This window comes from Myotis brandtii, unplaced genomic scaffold (assembly GCF_000412655.1).
Source record: "Myotis brandtii unplaced genomic scaffold, ASM41265v1 scaffold190, whole genome shotgun sequence".
In the NCBI taxonomy this organism is placed as follows: Eukaryota; Metazoa; Chordata; class Mammalia; order Chiroptera; family Vespertilionidae; genus Myotis; species Myotis brandtii.
The window spans coordinates 1,508,201-1,532,993 of record NW_005357076.1 but is presented as its reverse complement, the minus strand read 5'-3'; the positions used below and the strand labels follow the sequence as shown (position 1 = coordinate 1,532,993).

The following is a 24,793-nucleotide window of genomic DNA, read 5'->3' as shown; positions in this document are numbered from 1 at the left end:
ACTCTGACCTCTCTGTGCCTTGATTTCCTCTCCTGTACAATAAGGTTAATATTGGTACCTACCTTATAGGCTGCTATGTGACTGAATTGAGGTGATACTTACAAGGGGCTTAGCACATTGCCTGGCACAGAATAAACATTAAATTAAATATTTTTAGAAAACTCTCAGCCAGAGAAGAATTAGGGGGTGGGCCAACTGGTCAGTTTCCTGAAAAATGGGGGAGGGGTGTCAATGTATTAGGTGCCCAAGAAATGTGACAAGATGGGAAACTGGGATTCTCAGCAAGAGTACTTACCACACATGATCAGGAAGACAACTTGGGAAACCACTGTGAGGAGATAAGACTCTGTAGGGACAAATTCAAAGACCAACAGATGGTCTCTGAATGGCCAAGGCAGGGGCCAAGGCCTCCGAGGTACCTCTGGAATCGTTTTCTTCCTCCCCCTTCTCTTCCCCCACACAAAGCTGTCTCCACACTGAATACATGTTTAATAAATATGTAGAGGATGTCAATGTGAAGGCATGCGAAATCAGTAGTCCAGGCATCTCCTTGTCTACCACACTGAGCCAACTGGGCATCGGACCTAAACACCCTCGCTGCTTTTCTCATTCTCTCCCACTATTCAGCCACCTTCAGTGATGAGAAACTCCAACTTGGGCCACTGTGGTCATGTGGCACCTCCCTCCTCACAAGGCACCTGTCCAAAACCCTCACAACCACCAGGGCCAAACCCCAAGGGGAGCGTAGCCTTCAGCCCTCGCTGTATGGGAACCTTCAGTTCTGGAGACCAAGAAAAGAACAATCCACCATGCACACTATATCACCAGGACTTATCAATGAGTGTTACCTGGGAGATGTGGCTGAAAAGTGTCTGTGGGGAGGCATGCTTATATCATAGTAATATAAATAGTTGTCAACTCCTCTAAAGTTAATGAAGCATCTTGTGGCTAATAATTTTTCTTTTTCCTTTTTTTAAAGAATGATAAGAAGGCCGTGTTCTGGAAGGAACAGGAAGATCAATAACTACTCCAAGCCCATCCGGACCATGGACATAATGGAAAGTAAACAAAGGTGAGTCATGCCCCTGAGGAATCTCAAGGTCGCGAGTTACCCCAGTTTATCTTCCCAATTTTGTCAGGCAGCTTCATCTCCCTCACCCCCATCAAGGGGTATACAGAAACTGAATAAATATATTAATTTAATGCTTTGGCAGAAAATCCAATGCAAAGAAAACAGTCTATGATAAGGCCCAATACCAAAAATAATAAGAAAAATGTAAAAGCACCGTGTTTCAAACCCATCTCTTTCCCTCTACTGGTGCTCATCACTGAGAAGGAAAAACATTTCCTCAGCCTACTATCTGCCAGGCGTGTGCTAGAAAGTTACACATATCTTGCCCCTGGGTTGAGGAGGGCGGTATCGTGGCCATCACACAGATGGGATGACCAGACTTCAGAGATGTTAACTTGCCGAGGTTATACTCCTAGAAAGAGGCAGGCTTGGATGTGAGTCCCAACTCGGAGTCCAATGCCTGAGCTCTTGCTGTGTTGCTCTGTTGACCTGCCCCTAAAGCTGTGGTGGGAGGTGGAACACACCCCCTGAGATGAACTAGGGTGGGATTCAAATGCTGACCAGGAGCTACTTTTACTCTAGAAATCAAAAACAAACTGTAGTGGCTCTAAGCGAAACAAAAAAAGCAAAAAAAAAAGAAAGAAAGAAAGAAAGAAAAAGAAAATAACAAATATGGGTGAGGATGTGGACGAACTGCAATCCTCATAGATTGTTGGTGGGAATGTAAAGTGATGCAGCTACAGTGGAAAAGAGTTTAGTGGTTCCTCAAGAGTTAAACAAACACAGAATTATCAGATGATCCAGCAATTCCACTCCTCGGTATATAAGAATTGAATTAAAAACAAAAATTCAAACAAATACTTGGGCACAAATTTTCAGAATAGCCTAAAGGTAGAGACAACCCAAAGGCCCATCAACTGATGAATGGATGAACAAAATGTGATCTATCCATGCAATGGAGTATTATTCAGCCACAAAAGGAGTTACATACTGATTCATGCTACCACATGGATGTTCACAAGAAAAATAATAATTAATAAAAAATAATGAATAAACTCTGTGTTTTGCATACTCACATCTATAAACCTACTTTTGCCCCACTCTGTTTTATGCTCAGTGAGGGAAGCCAGACACAGAAAGTCACATGTGTGATTCCATTTATATGAAACATCCAGAAAAGGTAGGTCCAATGAGACAGAAGCAGATCATTGCTTGCCAGGGGCAGGGAGAGTGTGGGGATGGAAAGTGACTACTTAAAGAGTATGGGGTTTCCTTTTGGGGTAAGAAAAATGTCTTGGAGTTACACAGAGGTGATGGTTGCATAACATCTTGAATATACTAAATGCTACTGAATCACACACGCTGGTATGGTTAACAGTTAATCTTATGCTATGTGAATTTCTTCCAATTAAAAGAACAGCCAAGAGTGCTACAGTGAAGAAGACCATTTCACAAATCGTCTAATCCACTCTGTTCTCTGTGGACGAGGAAAGTGAGCCACAGAGTTCTAGCTGCCTCACCTAGAGTTACACTGGTAAAGGTGGCACAATCAGGATTAGAAATGGACCCTCTGTCAACTAATTTAACAGAACTAGTGTTAAATTAGTTTCTCCAAGGTCACTAGAGGAAAAGGAGAAAAACGCTGAGGGAAACATATCTTTGCCAAGCACCCCTGAGTGCATCAACTCCTGCCCCTCTGGCTCAAGGTTAAGGTTCCTGGGAAGGCTTCCTCCACCCCCACCCCAGGGAACAGGGCCTTGTGCTTCTATGTGCACACAAGCCACAGAGAGTTCCACATCGTGGAACAGCCCGACTCCCCTCAACAGAGCTATTTACATGCTCAGGAAGAGTCCACTTCATTTGCTTCTGCTTGAGGTGAAGCAGGCAACCTCAATTAACCATGGGATTACTTCTTTAGTGCCCAGAGCTTGCTCATTACTGAAGCCACGCTGTCTCCTCAGAAGGACACTAAGGGACTCAGATGTTAATATGCCTGGACTGACAATTTGCTGAGCCTGCGCTTCAGTTGGGACCAAGTGACTGGAGAAATGATGGTTAATTTAGCCATTATTTTGCTGACATAGTCAGAATTTGGTAATACCCCAGACTCTGAAATGACATTTTCCCTTCTTTAACTACTTTTACATGTGACTGGGAGAAGGTTATGCTTGATGGACATGTTTAAGATACATAAATTCTTGAATAGATTCTTCCCTACTTACTCTAATCACCGATCTATTTTCACTGAACAAGTTTAGCACTGACATGAGAAGTCATGAAGCTAAGGGTTCATTCTTCCTCCCCTGGCTTGGCTTTCTGAAATGTATGGTTTGAATGTTGGTTCACATGCAAAAGAATGCGTGTGAAGGTGTGGTGAGTGTGTGTATAATGAGTATTTTTCCTTGTTAAAAGGCACAATGAAATTGATAACACCTTGCAATCCAACTCTCCAAAGAGTTTGTAGTGCTTAGATCTTCTGCCAACCCTTCTCAGCATTTCTACAAACTGTAACTGAAACTCAGGTCTTCTGGGAGGAAAATGCCTGCTATTAAGGTCGACAACCTAGAAGTCACCCTCGATTTCTCTCTGTTTTCAACTAAAGAGCCCACTGTGTCTGTGCCACCTCCCACATGTGCTCACCGCCTCCATGCCTCCGTCCCAGCCCCAGGCATCATCCTCTCAACTGGGACTAATGAAGCGGGCTCCTGAATATTCTCCTTGCTTTTATCTTGCAACCCACACTTGATTCTCCACATCACAGTCAGAAGGACTTTTTTGGTAACACTTTTATTGAATGACAATTAAAATGCCATTCAATTCACCCATGTAAAGGTTACAATTCAATGGCTTTTAGTATATTCACAGATTTGTACAACCATCACTATAATCGATTTTAGAACATTTTTATCACCTCAAAAAGAAACTCTATACCCTTTAGCTATCAATGCCCCATCATCCCACCCCTGTAAACCTGAAGCAACCACTAATCTATTCTCTATCTCCATATATTTGCCTATTCTGGACATTTCATATAAACAGGGTAATGAGTATTCCTGTGTGACTGGCTTCTTTTACTTAGCAAAAATGTTCAAGGTTCATAAATGTTGTGGCATGTGTCAGTACTGCATTCCTTTTCATGGCCAAATAATATTCCATTGCATGAATATACCACATTTTGTTCATTGTTTCCACGTTGGGGCTTTTATGAATAACGCTGCTATGAACATCCATGGCCAAATAATATTCCATTGCATGAATATACCACACTTTGTTCATCCAATTGTCCATTGTTTCCACGTTGGGGCTATTATGAATAATGCTGCTATGAACATTTGAGCACAAGTTTTAAGTGGACATATGCTTTCATTTCTCGTGGGTATATACTTGGGAGTGGAACAGCTATGTCCATGGTAATTCTATGTTTAACTTTTGAAGAACTTGTCAGTTGGCCTTCTCAATCTGGTGCATCCTTTTTTACATTCCCACCAGCAACATACAAGGCTTACAATTTGTCCACATCTTCATCCTTGCCAAGCCTTATGAGCTGTCATTTTTATTATAGCCATACCAGTGAGTGTGAAGTAGTATTTCATTGTAGTTTTTATTTGCACTCACCTGATAACTCATGTGTTGATGAAGATTTATCCTTTGCTCAGTTTTTAATTGGCTATCTTTTTGTTACTGAGCTGTAAGAGCTCTTTATATATTCTAGATATGACTCTTATCAGACATAGGATGTGCAAACATTTTCTCCCATTCTGTGGATTTTCTTTTCACTACTTCGATAGTGCCTTTTCAAATACAAAAGTTTTAAATATTGATGAGTCCAATTGACCTATTTTTTTGCGTTGTTTATGCTTTTGATATCACACTAAAAATTAATGGCCAAATCCAATGCCACAAAGGTTTACCCCTAAAAGGTTTTCTCCTAAAAGTTTAAAAGTGTCTGCTCTTCCACTTAGGTCCATTTTGAGTTAACTTTGTATGTGGTATGAGTTAAGGGTCCGCCTTCATGCTTTTGCTTGTGGCTACCCAGTTGTCTCAGAACCATTTTTTAAAAATACTGTTCTTTCCCCATTAAGTGATCTTGGCATCCTTGCCCAAAATCAGTCACCTATGATGTATGGGTTTATTTCTGGACTCTCAAGCCTATTCTGTTAATCTAAATATCCAGATTGGCTTTTTTAAAAGCATAAATCACATTATTCATCTCTGAAAAACAGCTCAACCTGCAGCAAAAGTCACTTTCTTTTCCAAGGGTTCCTACCCAGAGACCACAGACTCCAAAGAGGTCCTTGGGGAATATTAAGAATCTATGAACGTGGATGAGAAAAATTATATTTTTATTGTTATTAACCTCTAACTCAAATGAAGCATTCCTTTCACCATAAATGTGGGCAAGAAACTAGAATAGTATTAGTGATACCTCTGACTTTGTTAGTAACAAAAATCCCAGCTATTTACATATAAGACTATCACTGATATAGATTATCTCAAAATATCGTTTACACTAATCCTATTTTAGAATTATAGGGTTGTATTAGAACTTGTGCTTGATCTTGGTGAGAATGCATTAGTCCAGTGGTTCTCAACCTTCCTAATGCCGAGACCCTTTAATACAGTTCCTCATGTTGTGGTGACCCCCAACCATAAAATTATTTTCGTTGCTATTTCATAACTGTAATTTTGCTACTGTTATGAATTGTAATGTAAATACCTGATATGCAGGATGTATTTTCATTGTTACAAATTGAACATAATTAAAGCATAGTGATTAATCACAGAAACAATATGTAATTATATATGTGTTTTCAGATGATCTTAGGTAACCCCTGTGAAGGGGTCGCGACCCACAGGTTGAGAACCTCTGCATTAGTCAATAGGCACATGTACATTCTGAAAACTGTATTTCAATATAACCCGGTTTCTTATAACTCAATGTTTTTATATTATGCATTTATAGATATTCTGAAAAGGGAGTCATGGTCTTCACTAGACTACCAAAGGAGTTCTCAGCACAAAAAAGTTAACAAATCCTGCTTTTCCCATTATTGTCTTAATTTTCTTCCCAGCACTGGTCATCAACTGAAATTAGCTTATTTATCTGCCAACGTGTCTCCCTCTGACACTGCAATTGGAAGTGTCTAGCGCTTAAAACAGTGCCTGGCACATAATAGCCATTCAATAAATATTTATTGAGTTAATTACTGAATCATCAGTAATTCTCTAAGCGAGAGCTAAATCATCAGCTTAATGAAAATAAAAACTCCTGATACCAAGGTAGTGATGCATAATTCATCCTGAAAATAATTTCACATTTATAACATCAACCGGATTTAATAAGCGCTAATCTGTCCATGTCCTGTACTATGTGCTTTACATGCAGTAGCCCATTGACTGTTCTTAGAACCAAGGACAGGAATTGTTATTATCCGTATTTACAGTAGTGGAAACTAAGGCTCAGAGAGGTTAAGTTCTCTCCAAGGTCACACAGCGAGTAAGTAAGAGAGGGAAGATGTATCACAGGTCAACCTGCCTCCAGAGTATCAATCTTTAACTCAAAAAAATAAGTCACTTTGAGGGACAGAAATAGAAATTTCAGAGAAAGATGTTTCTTGCTCTTCAACTGAGAAAACCGAGATGCCGTGAACAAGATCTGCCCTAGGACATGCAGTTCAGCAGAGATTTCCAGTAAAATCTTCTTTCCACTGTCCTGTTTATCAGCCCCAGCAGGAAAAACCCGTAGCAAAAACACAGCAGGACCGGGCCTCACACGAAGGATGAATTTCTGAAAAGGTTGCATTTGCAAGCACAATTAATACTAACAGGCATTAAGCGAGGTCTGTTCTTGTCTTTCCTGGGGTCCCGCTTGCTTCTCTAAATATTAGGGCTCAGCCTCATTCAGGACATTAAGCACTTCATTAAGCTGAAATCCACACTAATTTGATTGCACAATTACCAACTGTCTCTGGCTGGAGATGGTCTCATTTGTCAGGTGGCAAGGGGACAGCGTGGCCTGGTGGCTGCCTGACCTGCATTTTATCCCCAGCTTGCGGTCTCGCTGTTTTCTGGGTTTGACCTCATCAGGCCTTACAGCAGGAAGTTAAATTGGAGCAGGGAGACAGATGTTCTCCTTACCAAAGTGGCCAAGGGCACCTGTAGGCCCATCTATCTGGTCTGCAAAGGAACAGGGCACAGGAGGTGTCCTGGTCACCTGGAGATGGAAGCAAATGGGGTTCAATCAAAGGCCCGCAGTGCCCAGGGCAGCTCACCCACACGGGGAGCAGGCATCCGGGTGACTTACTTCCTGTCCCCTGTGCCCAGATTCATTTTACCAGCTGCTGGCTCGCCTGACGAGTTATCCAGCCTGAGTGTACGCAGGGGCCGAGGAGATGAATAATCACGTTGTTTTCAAGTGATTCTGCTGACATGGGCACACCCTGGAAACCCCGGACTCGGTGGAGTAGCTTTCCCTCTCCTCTGCTACTCAGGCCTGTGCTCACAGGACCCCCTAGTCCCCTCACTGACTCTGCTGTAAATATGTTAGCTTTGCCCGGAGACAGGTGTGGTCTTGACCCTCACTTCTGGAAGGCAATCTCTAAGCCCTTGGGGTGTCAGGCCTGATAAAGGTCTTTGCCTGGGTGTCTTGGGTAACGAGGTGAAGGGATGGGGGGGTACCCACACCAGGAAGTCTAACAACGTGATAAAATGGTGAGGGGCTTGGAGTTACGTAGTATCTGTCAACCTCCAAGATGACTGAAAACTGAGGGCAGGCACCCAAGTCTATGTGATTGAGCCCCAAGAAAAACTCTGAACACAGGCTCAGTGGGCTTCCCTGGTCTTATTCCTTAACTTCAGTGTGTTTATAAAACCCACCTCAAAAGGACAACAACAACATCTAATACTTCTGTGACCACTTTCATGCCGGGCACTGCACTAAGAGCGTTTACATACATCGCCTAATCCTTTCCACCCAGGACCACAGGTAGGTATTATCCTTGTCCCTCATCACCATCTTCACCCATGTCACAAAGTAAAGGCCTCCCACCTTGGACAGGTTAGCTCACTTGCCTGTGGACATACAGCTATAAAGCACAGACAGGGCAGGACCAATCCCAGGAAGGTCTGGTTCCAGATCCAGCTGCTAAGTGCTCGGCGCCACTGCCTTTCCTTTATACCCACTCCCATCCAGGCCCCAGCCTCCAGCCCATCTCATGGTCCCTCAGTGCCCAGTGCACACACTGGCTGGGGAAGGAGTCAGCTGGAAGGAATCAGCTGGAAGGAGGCAGCTGGGAAGGAGGCAGCTGGGGCAGCTGGAGACGGGTTCTCTTCAGCCAGCCAGCGCTCTCCGCAAGCCTGGGTCAGGACCTGCCTCTGCGCAGCCTCTCAGCCCGTCTGTCAGTCTGTCACGTTCTCCTTGCTCATCTCAGGGGAGTCTCCTTCTTCCCGGATGCCACTCGCCCCTGCCTGCTTCTCCCTGCCCCGCCTTCCGCTCACCAATTAAACTGTCACAGCCGGCTGGCTTGGAGACAGGTGTGGACAGGAAGACATCTAAGGGACAGGGCTTCCAGGAGACGGGCTTCCTCCGAAGCCGCTCTTCTGTTTTCTGTCAAGCTGCTGTGAAGCCTGGCAGGAGGAGCCCACAGAGGTCCCCAGTGACTCTCCAGCTGTGGGTAAGACACAGCCCTCAGGAGAAGTGGCAGCTGCCGGCACCTGTCTGGGCAGCCCAATAGTGCCCGGGTCCTGGTGCCCCAGATGGATCTTGGATGGGATTTCGGCTGGAGATGACTGGCATCCCTGCTTTGCAGCCTAAGGAGGAAATCTTCCCTTAAAAACAGGTGCTGACCCGCAGTGTTAGGAGAAGGAACCTAAGCGTGTCCGGGCTCTGCCCTAGGGACCCCTCTCACCCCACATGCGTTCAGTGTTGCCTGGAACTAAAGGACTAGCTGGGAAGCATGGGACCGCCCTTCCCTAGTTTCACCGGCACCGCCCCCGCACGTTCAAGGTTGCAAAAGCAGTTGGGAAAGGGGGCGCCTGCCCAAGGAGAGAAAACACACTGCAGTGCTTTGTAGCAGGAGGGGGCTGGCTCCTGGCCCTGTGGAGACTGCCCTCTGTCTGCCATTTGATCTTCATGGCAAAAGAAACAGGAAGGAGCAGGTGAACAGCCCTACCCAGCAGGAATCCTTAGCTTGGTGTCCACAGACAATATCAGGCTCCCTGACCAGCAAAATCCCTACAGCCTCATCAAATTCCCAAAGGGGTGCCAGTCCCACAAAAGAAGCACCACCATTGCACCTGGTGATCCACACTCATCGCCTGCTACAGTTTTCCTTGCTGTAGCTTCCAATTCTTACTCACTGGTGCCTCAGCCAAGCATGCACACGGAGGCAGCCACCAAATGCCCCTCCTGGCGAACCCCCCAGGGTCCCCCCACACTCGATAACGAAGTGTTCTCCAAGGCACTGACGGGCTGTCCGGCCGCCCGGAGCACACGCCTCACAGTTATTAATGCTGCTCCTTCAGACCTTGCCTGCTGATGCTTGGTCATGCCATCCTGACGAGGGAAAATCCTTACTGCGCTCCTCACCCACTTCCTCGTGCTGCTGCAGGAAAAAGCAGTGCCAGGTGGAGTCGTCTAAGAGCATCAGCGCGTTCCCATTTCTCTCCATCCCGTCCTGACAATTCCCTCCAGGGCTTCAACATCACATGCAGTGGGTCTCACACTGGATGCTGAGCATCTTTGGTGTGTGTGGTGCGGGGAGAGGTGAAGACACCAGCTCTCGAGGGAAGAGATGGGTTCTCTGTCTGGGCGTGAAGAGGAACATGGGGCCGAAGGACATGTGCCTTCAGTAGATTCCAGCATCTCACAGGCAGGCAGGCCCTGGAGCCACGCCCACCATTTCTCCCTGAGGGAATCATGACAGCTGAAAGGGGGGATGAGTGTTTTCCATTCAGAAACCAGATGATGAAACAGCTGGGACCTGGGTCATTCTGGGTTGTCTTAATAAAGCAATCACCTTTTTCCCAGCTCTGACAATACCTAAGCTCTAGACCAGTGGTTCTCAACCTTCCTAATGCCGCGACCCTTTAATACAGTTCCTCATGTTGTGGTGACCCCCAATTTCATTGTTACAAATTGAACATAATTAAAGCATAGTGATTAATCACAAAAACAATATGTAATTATATATGTGTTTTCCGATGGTCTTAGGCGACCCCTGTGAAAGGGCCGTTCGACCCCCAAAGGGGTCGTGACCCACAGGTTGAGAACCGCTGCTCTAGACTCTGTACCCAAGCACAGCGAACGCTGCTCTAACATGAACCGCCAAGTTTCCATGTAAAAAAGTGGAAGGCTGGGAGGTGTGGATGGAGCTGAGATTTGGGACCATATCTGGGAAGAAAGGTCCAGAGGTGCTTCCAATGTTGTTTCTGAAGGGGCCACAACACGAGAATCGAATGAGTATGTGTTGACCCTAATGCCCAGCAAATTGCAAACTTTAAGGTTGACGAAGTCCACAGCCAGGCTTTATCTGCGTTAGCCCATGCCTTCCCAGCCACACATGCCAGAAATTAACCCAGTTTCACACCATGTGTCCGTATAGCCAAGTAAGTCAGAAGACAGTCTTGAGCAATTGTCAACACTTACACGCTTAGTGTCACAACTCTGTTTTGGTCAAGTCAACACAATGGCAGAGCAGACAGCTTTGGGCCTAGTTTCTCAGAAAGAATCTGACAATTTAAGGGGGTTATGTTCGCTTCCATTTATGTCCTGGAAAATACACTCTTGTGCACCTAGCAACCATGTTTAAAAAGCGCTCGCAGCTCTTAAACAAACAGAGTGTATGTTTATGAGGTCCTCGCCACGTTTTTTTCAGGGATGACGTAGAGTCTGTGCTATGCAGCTCTGGGGATTTACAGTAAGTTGTGGGTGATTTATTGCTGTGACATACAGTATCTGCCCAGAGAAAAGTGGACACCAACTTGAGCAGCCTTTGAAAGTGTGTTCCACTGGAAACAGAGCAACTAGAGGCCAAGGTCTCTCATCGTAGAGAGAGAAGGGGCCCTTTGGGGGAGACAGGAGACCAAGAAGAATTAAGGACATTTTCTGGCACCCAGGGAGCAGAGCTAATTCAAGACCAGAAAGAGACACAGTTTAAAACAGAGACTGCAAACGGGAGGCCCAAATGTGGACCGCAGCGGTGTTTTGGTTGGCTTGAGAGCACTTTAAAAGTTTCAGAGTCCTGGGGAACATTTTAGAACTGGAGATTCGACATACAGCCCAGCTTCCTTTCTTTTCTTTGGAACGAGGGCAGATTTGATTGCAAGAGTCTGCATTACTGCTGGGCCCAATCCCCTGGACCCAGGGGCACATCAGGAGGCGCTGAGCTCTCCACTCACCCCAGGCCTCCCCGGACCTGCTCCCCTCTTTCTCACATCCGTCTGCCTCTGCCTACTGGAGTGTGCAAACCTCAGAAATAGGAAATGCTATTTTTACAGTGGTATTCTCAGGGAACCGATCTCCTAAGGAGACCAGGTTCATATTCACATATAAGAGTAGACAAAGCACATGTTTCCTAAAAACTGGGCAGAAAGGCAACATGATTAGGTGTTTGTGTTTTCATTGTGGACATATCCACTGGTGCCATTATGGAAAATGTTGGGTTGCAGAAGCTAGTATTTCCCAAAGCCGAGGCATAAGGCGTGGTTTGCAATGAAACGTTTATTTTTATTTTTGTAAGACGGCACGGGGACGGTGTGGTGGGAGGCATCTGTCTCTGGCATGTTTTCTCATCTGCGAAAACTTCCAGACGAACGGGGCTGACAGGCAAGGAGGGGACAGCACCAACTTCTCCACCAGGCATGGCAGGCACGGTGCCGGGTCCCGCCCAGGAAAACGTCTTCATTTTAATTTGTTTAAAATCAGAAGAGAAAAGTCACTGTAATAACAATGAATATGTAATAATGAATCCAGCCTGGATTATATTCATCTTTATACAAACACAGCCATAAGATAAACTGTTCATATTCTTTATGAGAAAGGAACCCAGAAGGCACACGGAGCTCATGAAAATCCCAGTGGGCCCTCCAGGCTCACGCCGGCTCCAGACAAACAGCTCAGGCCGGGCTGTGGGCTTTGTGGACGGCACAGCCTCACCCACCACGGCTTTCCTCCCTCCACATCCCTGGATGCTCTGCGTGTGGCAAGCTCATAAGCCAGGCCCCTGAAAGGCATAATGCCTGCTGGCTGAAGTATCAAAAAGATGGGGCGGCTTTCTTCCACTCGGCCCCTTCTGGAAATTTCCGAAGGTTTTCATCATGTGCATATGGAGAAGAGGAGCATCACCACCAGAGACAGTCTGCTTTTCTGACTGTTCTGCTGTCCTCGAAGCATTCTCAATCCTTAACCGCAGTAGGGCTTCCAGTCAGGCTTCTTCTGGACTCGGCACAAACCAAAAATGTCAGCCAAGAGGCCGAGTGCAGGCTGTCATGGCAGACCCACTGTGGAGCCTAGACCCGGGGGAGACTGGGTTTTCTGTCTCCTCAACTCAAAACCTCCCCAGAGCAAAATTCTCCATAAACATCCAGCTATCTTTTCAGCTTCTCAACCTCCAGCACTTATAATTTACAATGCTCCTGTTAGTCATTGATTATATATTTCACTTGTTACCTTGTTTTATTACCTTATTTTTCCTATATTTTTGTCTGGACATCCCTGATCCTTGTAAAATATATATATTCTCAATGGAAAAGAGCCAGTCTTCTACATTGTATATAAAATCCCCCAAACCTAGCAACATGCCTTGCACACAAGCCTGTACCTAACGGAGTCTGTTACCTGTTAGTGAGAGCACATGTACACAGCTCTCAGTGTCATCCCTGTTGTGATGATGAGACAGGTGCCAGTCCCTTCATGCTATGCTTTCCCATTGGTTTATAGGTAGGAGAGGATTGCCCACAACACACACACACACACACACACACACATTCCCACCTCCCAAGTTCTGGGAACAGTGACTTATGCATCAGAAAGTCCCAAGGGCATCCTTGCTGCAAGGACTCTATTTCTAAACCACAAATGACTCATCACTGACCAGGGTCTCCCCAAAGCGGCAGCTTGTCAGGCTGACAGGAGGAAGGACAAGGGGATAAAAGCAGAGACAGAGGTCACAGTTCCACTCCTGTCTGCAGCCCATAAATCCCATGTGGAAGCCGTAATAGTTGAGCCCGTACCTCGGCACCATGGCTGTGTTAAGCATGAGCTCTGCCCTTGTGTTTCCATTAACGGACTCTGAGCTCCTGTCTCTCCAGCTGGCTCCCACCTGGTCTCTCAGCAGATGAAGGCTCGCCTGGCTGTGACTTCAGGTAAAGGACTGGGCTGTGCAGCGGGAGAAGATGCAGCCCTCGCATACCTCTTGTGGGTTAAACACCTGCTAGTTTAGAAAAGACAACTAACTAGCTGGGTCTGCAAGGGGATGCATTCTCTTCATTTGCCCTGAAGTAATCATTTTTTTATTTTTTTAAATATGTTTTATATAGTGTTGGGGTTTATTTTAGACAGAGAGAGGAAGGGAAAGGGATGAAGGGAGGGAGAGAAGGGAGGGAGGGAGGAAGGAAGAGAGAGAGAGAGAGAGAGAGAGAGAGAGAGAGAGAGAGACATGGATGGGCTGCCTCCTGCACACACCCTACTGGGGATGGAGCCTGCAATCTGGGCATGTGCCCTGGCCTGGAATCTAACTTGTGACCTTTTGGCGCATGGGACCATGCTCAACCAACTGAGCCATACCAGCCAGGTGGAAGTAATCATTTTTTTAAAAGAAACAAGAGGCTAAGACAGTGACAGCTCATTTAAAGCTTTCTTTTTAAATTCTGGAGATGAGAAGAAATAATTCATTCTAATTTTCAAAACTACAGTAGATATGATTTATAGTTATCAGATAGTGTTTTTACAAGATAAACAAATAAGCAATTGGGCAAAAATCTTCAAAGGTTTTGCATAATAATTCCAAACAGGCCATACGAATATGTTCAGCCTTGTTAGCCTTCTACAACAGAGGTGAACTCTTACTTCTCCCTCTGAAATAGTAGGGGGGAGGGATGGAGGAAGGAGTAGCAGAAATCATGAAATCAGGGAATCCAAGGCCCCTTGCTAAGGGATGAACTAAAGTTTTCCCAAGCAGCCACCCGGCCAGTTTTGATTAATTCCACCTGAGATGATCGCTATTCTCCATGGCCCCGAAGTTCCCCCATGATAACAGCATGAAACTCCGGAACTGTCATAAAAGGTCATGATTTCCTTCACTATTCAATGGATAATACTCATTGTCACATCTTTGTCCATTATTTATTTTGTAGCGAGAAACAACAACAAAAGATGAAGTAGAAAGGGGCCTGGGCTGAGAAGGCAGTGCTCTGACTCCAACTTCCGGCTCTAACCCTGCCCCTGGCTACTGGGGTGACCTTGAGCAGGTCACTTAGTCCTCATCCCATAGGAGATGATGATGAGGCCAGAGAACGGTGACACCAGGTGGACTCTGACACCTCTTCCAGTTCTAACATTTTATCCTAAAGTTGCCTTTTGCAGCAAACCTGGGAGGTCCAGCTCCATCCTCCCTCTATTCCTAACATAGTCCCTGATTTGTTCCAAGGAAACATCAAAGATAAGCAGGAAATGCCTATCTATCACAATGTGAAGCAAGTGGGGAAGCAGAGAGCCCCTCAAAGTGTGGAGGGGAAGGAGGGAGAGCGCTTACCCGCTTGGCATGTTCTCCACCCATCTTCTCTTCACGTTTATACCCAACTGATGAGAGAGGCAATTTGGAAAACTAGAGGAGGTAGAACAGTTGGGTGAGGGTCTCTCCCATGTCAGAGGATCAATTGTTGCCATTAGAGGTTAAATTCTGAAAGGGAACAAGGACTTCCCATTGGGAGTTATTTACAGCCTCGTTGCCCCTAAGGCGTCTCCCCCTCCGCCTCCCTCCAGCATGCTCAGCTCCTCCACCACCTGACACCCCATTCTTTCAACAGCTGCTGGCTCTCCTGTTGTGTTCCCTTCACAGATGTGCATTGCTGCTCTGCACATCCTGCCCTTGAACTTCCCCTACCCGTAATTTTCCGAACCAAAGCCCAGCAATAAAAATGTCAGAAAGAGAGGAAGAAAATTGGGGGGCGTATTTAAAAAGGAAAAAAAAAGAATAGGGAGATGTTTTACACACACAGCGATTCCTGTTGATTTCCTCGACAAAGGTTAAATGCTGGCCATGGCTTCTCAAAACAGAGAAGAAGGCGGAGAGCTGAAGCAAATTTCTCAGAATCCTACCTCGAAGGGCCCAGTTCCATAAAGGAGCTGGGTACAGAGCCTCCTCTCTGCCTTGGGCTGCCCAGCTGTTCATGCTGCGGGGCGAGGGGTGTGCGAATGGGGACAGTTACAGGAGCGTTCACTGTACAGTAAGTCAGCTCTGCCGGGTGCCTGCCCGGAGGGTGGGCATGTGGGAGGCGCTATGTCAACCCCTGTGTGCACAGTTACTAAGAACAAACCTGGAGGAGGAAGCCAGACACCTAAAAATCGTTTAAAGACCTCCATGGAAACATCTTTGGGGCCACACTTTCCTGGAGTCCATTGGTTTGACAACACTAATTGTCTAGGCACACAATGAAGAGCTACCTACATTCTGCGACTCTCTAGTGAGACACAATCATCTAATGGGAAGCAGGGCCTCTGCCGTTATCTCTGTTAGCGTGGCAATTTCTGTCACAGAGAACTAGGCAAGCGGGGAGGGCAAAGGGTCTTTCTGCTGAGGAAGAATCCCTTCAGCGGGAAGAGCCCCGGAGAAACAACATCCTTCCTTGTTCTCTGCTAACCTGACCCCAGTCCAGCACAAAATGCTGCTACTCCCTGCGAAAGAAGAGAAAATAGTCTTAGGAAACCAAATTTGGAAGAAACAGATCAAGGTCCAAAGAGACATCAGACAGCACATGTCCCAGGGATCTGTCCCACACTTCCCATGTCGTAGGGAGAAAGCTGTCATAGGACCCTCATCAGCACTGCTGACTTTTAAACGTGGCCCCAAAGTTGAGAAGTGGGGAGATGGAGAACGAGAGGGCAAACAAGACAGGTGACTGGAAGGGGCGGGGCTGGGAGGGGTATGAGGCTAAGGGACCTCGCATTCTTGCAGCTCCTCATTAAAACCATTTAGTCGCTTCCGCAGCCTGGAATTTCACTTCTTGACATGGAAGAGCGATGCTTTGAGACATGCTGGATTCAAACCGCGGCTCCACAATTTCTTAGGTACGTGGTTTGGAGTAAACATTGCAACTTCGGCCTCAGCTGTAAGTGGGAATGCTGTAATACCTCCTCTATGATGTAGTTAGAAGACTCTGATAGGACTGCTTGTGCTATTTATCTTAAAGTGCTTAGCACTAGACTCCATACAAAGCGCATGATCAGCGAATGTAGTTCCCTCCAACCCAGCCCCTCCCTTCCCTCCTGAGGAGGATGTCTTGGCTGAGGGATGAGAGGCCTGGCCTGTGAAGACGGGGCAGGTAAGCAGTTGGGTGACTGGTCACTTCTGCTAAAGCTCTGGGTATCCCTCTTACATCAGTGGGACCAGTTTTATTTCCAGAGACCATAAACACAGTCAGGTCATGTTCTATTGCAATCTTAAAAACAGTTTTCCTTGACCATAACTAACCATACCACTTTTACCATGTGGAAAATACTCAGCATTATCACTCTGAAGATGTTTCAAGTGAATGAATGGATACCAAATGAATGAATTACTGAATACAAACGTAAACTTTTCAAGACTAGGGCAAGGCCATTTTCACATCGTAATCCCGCTGTTACCCTGGCATCCAGCCCTTACATGAGATCGCTCTCCAAGCCTGGGGGTACTGTTCGCTCCCCCCTCCTTACGGCCACATCCCAAAAAGCCGCCCCTACCAGAAGCCAAGAGGAGATACCAGAAGCCAAGAGAAGATAGCAGAAGCCAACAGAGAAACAGGAAAGTAGCCCCCCACTGCGGACCAGCCATTCTGGAGCAAATAAAGTCATTAAGGAGATTTTTAACAATGTGTAACCTTTCAGCTTTACTCTGCTAACAGCAGGCAGCTTGCCTTGCATAGACAGGAGTCAGCATTGAAGTCACGTAAGCAGGATCTGACCTTCATTTTCAGTATACGCAATATTAAATATTCATAATCCACATAACTACAGCCTAAAAAGTAGCAGAGTTTAAACATGAATCAAAGGAATAAATATATTCACAGGTGAGTCATCCTTTCCCAGAATGCCCCTGGAAAAGGGCAAATTCCCAGGGCCCTGAGCCGTTCTCTCTTCCAACTTCCTCTTGAAATTCTAGAAGCAGCAGGAACTGCTGCATTATGCAAGCCATGAAGCCTGCACTCACACTGACATCTTGGGGCTTTCTGTTCCCTTATCTATTAGGGAAGAATCACTGTTCTTATGTCAAAGGGAGGAAACTGACAGGGTTGAATCAGCCATGATGACATCATCACCCACAGGACATCCAAGGCACTTTTGTTTTTTTAATTGTTTCTTACTTACTGTACATTTTTTAAAAAAAATCTTTGCTTCTCCGAATAGCAGAGTGTGTGAGAAGAAAGTGTTGGCGTAAACAACAAGAGACATCAGAATTAGGAGTTGGAGTGAGATGTGCCTTAAACAGGCACAGCACCTTTAAAAAGAATGGAAAAGAAATGGAGTTCCTGCCTGGCTGGTGTTGCTCAGTGGTTGAGCATCGACCTATGAACCAGGAGGTCATGGTTTGATTACCAGTCAGGGCACATGTCCGGGTTTCAGGCTTGATCCTCAGTGGGGGGCTTGCAGGAGGCAGCCAATCAATGATTCTCTCTCATTGATGTTTCTATCTCTCCCTCTCCTTTCCTCTCTGAAATTAATAAAAAATATATTTTTTAAAAAAGAAATGGAGTTATTTTCTTTTGGACTATAACTGTCTTCTGTGGCTAACTGAGGGGTACCTTCTCGGGGGTGGGATTGCTGTGTGTGGCGGGCTTAATGCATCTCTGTGTCTGTTAAGGAATTGACACTGATGTCTATCCAAAGATTTGGTGGAACAGCCTCCTCTCCTTGGGTGGGAGCATAATTTTAACACAATTTAAGGTAATTCTCATTGGCTTTCAACTCCAGGAGTCGTGAGGACAGCCTGTCTTAGCTCACAGCAACCACTTGAAGCTGCCCATGCGATTCCTCTCTGGTGATCACCGGGAAAAGTAATACCCAAGGAAGGGCTTCTCAAAGCCTTAAGAGCAAAAGAACTGCTCAGGGATCACCTTGGCCTAGCGACGGAAAAGAAAAAAAAACACGTAGTTGAGACTATATCTGGAAATAATGTACCCACAGCCTCTTGATAGCCAAATGAGCAGCGAAAGGTTAAAAAGATCATGCGCCCTTCAACTATGGCACTTTTCAGAAGTGCCGGCCTCCCCTGCTGCCACACAGAAGTAGAATAACCACCCAGCCCACCTGTCCTCTCGTGCAACCTGAACTGGCCTGTCTAGACACTGAACCTGCAGAGCCTCACACCTTGAACTTGTGTTGTCAGTGTATTCCCCACCATCGGGGGGAGGCCAGCTCTGGTTAAAATTCACTGAAACAAGCCATTTGACTGACAATGTCTGCCCAGTTAGGTTCACGCAAGGGAAGGCCTATAGATTGATTGTCTTTTAAGTTATTTATTCATTTGAAGGGTATAAATACCAACTAAAATTCATCTGAAGAATACTGTACACTTCTTTTTTCCAGGATAATGATTTCGTATAAATTCTAAGAGAAGTTTAAAGATTTCTTTCCAAGATGCCCATTTCTTTCCAATGGCCAGCAAAACCATCACAGGGTAAAACTGATGACAGTTTTGAATGAAAAAGAGATGGATATTAAGAATTTACAGCCTGCTTTCTTACCTAGTTTCCGTTTGCTTTTTATGTGTGGATAGAATCTCACTTTATCTTGTCTACTTTGCTTGATGATAGTTATTTTAATAGATTATTTTTTTATTCCTGAACCTTTAGACTTATCATAAAGGTTATCTTACAAAGTCTGTTTTAATTCCTCTCCTTACTTAACTGAGCATGCTTGCCGGCTGTCCCCAGAAAGATGGCAGACTCCTTGGTACTGACTATGCCGATCAGGTCACCCCTGGGACAGAACCTTGGGGTATGGTTCCAGCACCAAAGGAAAAGATGCAAATGAAAAGCAGAAAGGGCGACATAAACATCAGGTCTTCCAATGTACAGAGTCCCTCTCTGCCAAACCACACAGTCTAGTGACAGAGAGGAAAGACCGAGTTTAGGATGCGGCCAGAACAGTCCCCAGGGAGAGTGAGGACAGTCTTGGTTCAGGATTGTTGGCACTTTGCTAGGAAAAGCTGAGAACAGAATGGAAGGTCCATTCTTGGCATAGACTCTCTGCAGAACCAGAACCAGAGACGACCCCCAATGCCAGCTTCCCAGGGCTTAGCAGAACCAGAACAAAGTCCAAAGGGCCCTGCGGTAGTGCGGGGCGCCAAGGAGGGGGTCTTGCCTGTGGTAGTCCACCAGGATCTAAGTACAAACGGCTGCCTCACGGTAGATGCTGTAAAAAAAGACACAATTCAGACCCATCCAGCAAGAGCTTTTTATTTTAACAGAAATACAGAGGAGCAAGAAGAGAGGCAAAGGAAAGAAGGGGCCGAGGCATCTGTCCTTCTAACGACAGCCACACTCACCTCCACATCAGGGCTTGCTCTGTCTGGGGCACACAGACTGCATGCCCAAACCCATTTCTGGAGCCCTGGCATGGAAACTGGCAGGGGATGCACCCCCCAGGATGTGCCTGGGGAGAGAATGGAGAAATAAGACCGATGGCTTTAGAGATCTTTGCTTCAATTCAATCATGGTCAGAATGATGAAGAGGAGATATTTGCAAGGGGCTTACCTTCAATGACATGCCACTTGGAGTTTTCCAGACTGAAAAGCTCGTCTTCTTTTTCTTGGCCAGGGCGAGCTGCCGGAGGAGCGTGTGGGATCTCCTCTCCTGAGAAAGTTTAAAGGACCCTCACCCTGAGCTGGGCCAGGGCAGCCCTGCTGGTGCGTGGGGAAGGCTGAACCACCTCAGATTGTCGGACGTGGCTGGTCCCCAGAGACAGGTGATTGGAGCTGGTGTTTTCTTTATCTTCCCTAACATGATATTTTGGCCTTGGCATTCCAGTCACAAAATCCTCTGGCTGGTGACCAGATGCCTCTGAGAAATTCAGAGTTTAGGCGGACACGAAATAGCACCATCCCGAGCCTCAGTGAAAGAACGTTAAGCTCAGAATTCAGACACACAAGAGTCTGCCAACAGGGGCATTGAGCGGGTTTCCTGGGCTCAGATGCTCATGTGCAGCCATACCAGGGACAGGGTTCAAGGAGACACAAACACTCTCACAGTGAAAAACACAGGCAAAGAGCTCAAAGCCACTGTCCAGTGTCCAGCTCATGTCACCACAGACAGGCCGGCCAGACCCGCTCAGCTCCAGTTTCCCAGATGCTGTCAGCGTCAGGATTGCAACAGAATCCCTGGAACAGATGATGCACCAGGGTGACGCCTGCAGGGACCAGGGCAGAACTGGCCACCACCTGGCAGCTCCGCTCGGCGACCTCTCCTGCCTCCTACAAAGCCTGAGCCATCTGTGGCACAGACCTCACCCCGGGCTCACCCTGAAGCACCAGTCCACTCAGCTGGCACCCGAGGGTCTGTGTGAGTGTCCACTCTAGGAATTCTCAGATGGCCCTGGTCTCCACCTCTGGGAGTCATCATGAACTCTGTCCCATCTCCTTCCTTCTCGAGTCAAGAAGCACCAGCGAGCGATGCTTCAGCTGAGTATTTGGTTGGCAGGTACAAAGGACAGTATCACGCTTTCTAACTGACCTCAAATAAGATTAAAGCATTGAAACCCTAACGAGCAAAGAGCCCAACCACCATGGCAAGAATGGCTCAGACCCTGGCCAGTTGGACACTTAAACTTCCCAGAGTTTGCAAATGCACAAAACTCTCCGACCCTCTTGGCCTCTTCAGTGCAAATACTCGGGAAACAGTTACTTACACATAAACAATACCCAGCACTCCGATACCCCACCCTCCCCGTCTTAGCCAGCAGAGTTCTTCCTTGGGAGAACTTGCTTCCCATTCAGAAAATCAGCACCCACAGCCCCGCCTGCCTCTAAAAGTCTTCCACACTCAGGAGGCGCTTGCGAAGGTTGATGCTAAAGCAACTCATTGATCGATGTAAATAAGGACTCACAATTGTGTCAGGAAAACAGGGCAAGACAACAGATTTGAATACTCACTTTGACGAATCTATGAAGTATATTACAAGTGCACCAATGCTGAGAGCAAAGACTAAGACAACCTGCAAAACAAGAGAGAAATGCGTAACTTAAGGGCGGAACAACACTGGGATTTTACTTTTTAATTTTATGACACATGTAGCCGCAGCTCGGAAATTTGGTGCCAGGTGCTTTCTGGGGCCTGCCTGGAAACCTATCCCTTCTCTCCCCTTATGTTGGCTCCTTACCAGGCAGTGGGCAGCAACCTCACTGCTGGCCAACAGGGGTCAGGGCAGACTCTAATATCCTAATGCCCGGGGTTTGTATCTGGCCCTGTAATCTCAGGGTGAATCTTCTCCGCCACCAAAGTGAAGACACACACTTCAGTGGGAAAAGAGCAGGTAAAAATTGGGGGTGATACAATGTTTCATATTATATGCAAGTTAGGCCCCAAGAGAACTTAAATACAGGAATATCAATTTTTAGCCGCTTTAATGAGGTGGAATTTACATACTACCATAAAATTCACCCATTTTAAATGTATAATTCAGTCAATGACTTTGAATAATTATACCAAGTTCTGCAACCATCACCATAGTCTCACTAAGATGCCTCGTGCCTGTTAATCCTCCTTTGCTAGCCAAGCCCTAGACAACCACGAATTCACTTTCTGTTTCTGTACAAGAAATACCAATTGAAAAACAGAAAGTTGGACTTGACTTTGGGTGGCGAACACACAATACAATATACAGATGATGTATTACAGAACTGTATACTTGAAACCCATATCATTCCATTATCCAATGTCACCCCAATAAATTCAATACGCAATTTTTTAAAAGGTCCAATTATTTCTAGGACCACACACGTCTTCTCTTTCCCACTCATTCCCAGAAGCCAGGAACGTCTAGCTATAGCTTTGTCTTTTCAGAACCTAACAGTTCATCTGGGCAAAGTAGTCAATCCCTTTAGGTAGAGATGATCCTATAATGCTGCTCTCAAGTTGTACTTATTTCAATAAACTCATAATAAAATGCGGGAGGGGTACAAATTTGCTGCTTGTACAGATATCCATGGGGGAGGGAGTGGGGGGACAGATCTAAGTATTTTGGAAACCGTTTAAGCTCGTACGTGAGGCCGGCTACATGGCAATCCTTGTTCTCCTTCACACTCTTCACTCAAAGGTAATCGCCTTTGATAGAAAAGACAGCGCAGCATCCCCTTCCGAGGATACCTGTCACACCAAAGTCCATCAAATGAATATGTAGCAGATCGGGCTGATACGGACGCCTCTCTGCTCACTCCACATTCTCATTTGTTTATTTGATCTTTCACGGAGGAGAGTCCTGGTTCAACCGGAAGGATGTTCAAAAATAAAACAGACGCTAGGAACCAATGGTTAATCTTGAGAACAAAAAGTAACCCCCACCACCACATAAGATGCCAGGGGCAACAGCTCCCTTTCAGACCTGCTAATCTCCTACAGGAACTGCAGGGGGAGAAGGGTGGAAGGGGTTAGAAGTGTCAGTCTCCTCAGAGCATCTATGAACATCCCTCTGGCATTGGCTGGTGCATAGAGATAAAACCCAGTTTATGTAAAGACTAGGTAAGAATCAAGCCATGTGTGTGTGTGTGTGAGAGAGAGAGAGAGCGAGGGAGAGAGAGAGAGAATATCGTTCACACATTTCTGTACTTGGGTGTGCACCACAGTGGCTGACAGAAATGAAATCTGCATATTCATTTAGAACCCTGCAAAACTCCATGGAGCTACAGGGAGGGAGGGTGAGCTCCATATGTCAAAGCTGATGGTTAAAACAACTGGACCCTGTAAAGGGACTATGTGGTTCCACAGCACCTGATAAATTCTCCTCATGAGAGGAAGTGTTAAGACACCACCGGGGCCTATTTTATTTTTCCATTTTGTTTTAAAAACGAAAACATGTCCCAGTTGATCCAAGGAAACTCCTGCAGTCTGTCAGTAATTACCATGGAGCCGGCGCAAAGGCCCTGGCAGCCACCTGAGCCGCTCCCCTCTCACTCACTCACTCACTCACTCACTCACTCACTCATTCCTTGCAAAGTTCTGCACAGGAACAAAACAAAAACCATGAACAACCCTCTGCTTTCCCCTCTATGAGCTGAATGAGGCAGCAAAACAAATAGCTGAAGATGAATTCTGACCTGTGCTGCTTTTTCTGAGACACAAGCCATTAGATCCTGGCTCTGACCTCATTCTCAGAATGCCTCAGAGAGAAGGGGCGTGGCCAGCACAGAGGGGCAGGACCTCTGCTTCATTCATGAACAGCTGATTCAAGGCTCACCCCTGTCAATCTGGCTGCATGTGTGTGTGTGTGTGTGTGCCTGTGCGTGTGAATGCTGAGCTTTGGCCAAGCTGGGGACACGGGCTCATTCCATTAAAATCTGGAGAAGAAAGAAGAAGAAAGGCAAGGTGGGGCAGGGGAGGAGGGAAGAGGAGAGGAGGAGAAACAGGAAAGGGGAAAGAATAGGAAAGAAGTCCTTGCAGAAGGCATCTACATCGTTCTGAAATGAGCTCAGCATCGCTCTCCTGCAATGGCGATGATTCCCCAGGCTTGAGTGGTCAAAGCAGCTGACACTACTTTCTCCCAGCTCCCCTCGACCGGCCTCTGCTGTGGGAAATGATGTGCAGCTCCTTTGAGCAAATCAGCCAGTGACAGGAGGGAAGGACTCCTACTCTCTTAAGATGCAAACTCACATATCAGCCTCTCCCTGATAAGGCAAGAAGGGAAGAAGTCCAGGAGACACGTGGCCTCCAAGTCTCCAGGGACTGAGGCTGCTGCTGAGGGGACCTGTGCTCAGCTCCTAAAGCTCAGCTGGAAGGCTCCCTCCCTCTCCAGGAGGTCCCAGTTCCCACCGCCCCCCGCCTGCCCCCAGGCATGAAACCATAGGTGGACAGAGCGTCTGTTCTCCGTACTGAAACAACTGTGCATGTGATTATTTTTGTTTGTTTGTGAATCCTCACCCGAGGACATTTTTCCATTGATTTTTAGAGAGAATGGAAGAGAGGGGGGAGGGGAAGAGATAGAGAAACATGGAAAAGAGAGAGACACATCAATGGGTTGCCTTCCACATGTGCTCCAACCAGGGATCAAACCCGTGACATTTTGGTGAACGGAACGATGCTCTAACCAACTGAGCCACCCAGCCAGAGGGTGTGCATGTGATTTTTAAACTTGATAAATGCCTCTTGATCATGTCAGGCGTGATCACATTGTCAGCCTGGATCCAAGTGCTGCAGAAAATACATTAACCCTATGGATTTGGCCATGAAGACAGGAAACCAATAGAGATTCATCTTCTACAGGCCTAACAAAGGATATCTCTCTCTCTCTCTCTCTCTCTCTCTCTCTCTCTCTC

At 46.3% G+C, this 24,793-nt stretch overlaps 1 protein-coding gene across 32 annotated transcripts in view; it reads right to left on the bottom strand.

The window, feature by feature from the left end:
• The window catches only part of KCNMA1 (potassium channel, calcium activated large conductance subfamily M alpha, member 1), a 697,075-nt gene that overhangs the window by 328,423 nt on the left and 343,859 nt on the right, over positions 1–24,793 (bottom strand). For all 32 annotated transcript variants that reach the window (XM_014538327.1, XM_005864642.2, XM_014538330.1 and 29 more), the window contains exon 3: positions 21,419–21,480. In XM_014538327.1, the coding sequence (XP_014393813.1) occupies positions 21,419–21,480 (62 nt within the window). The remainder of the gene's footprint in view (positions 1–21,418; positions 21,481–24,793) is intronic.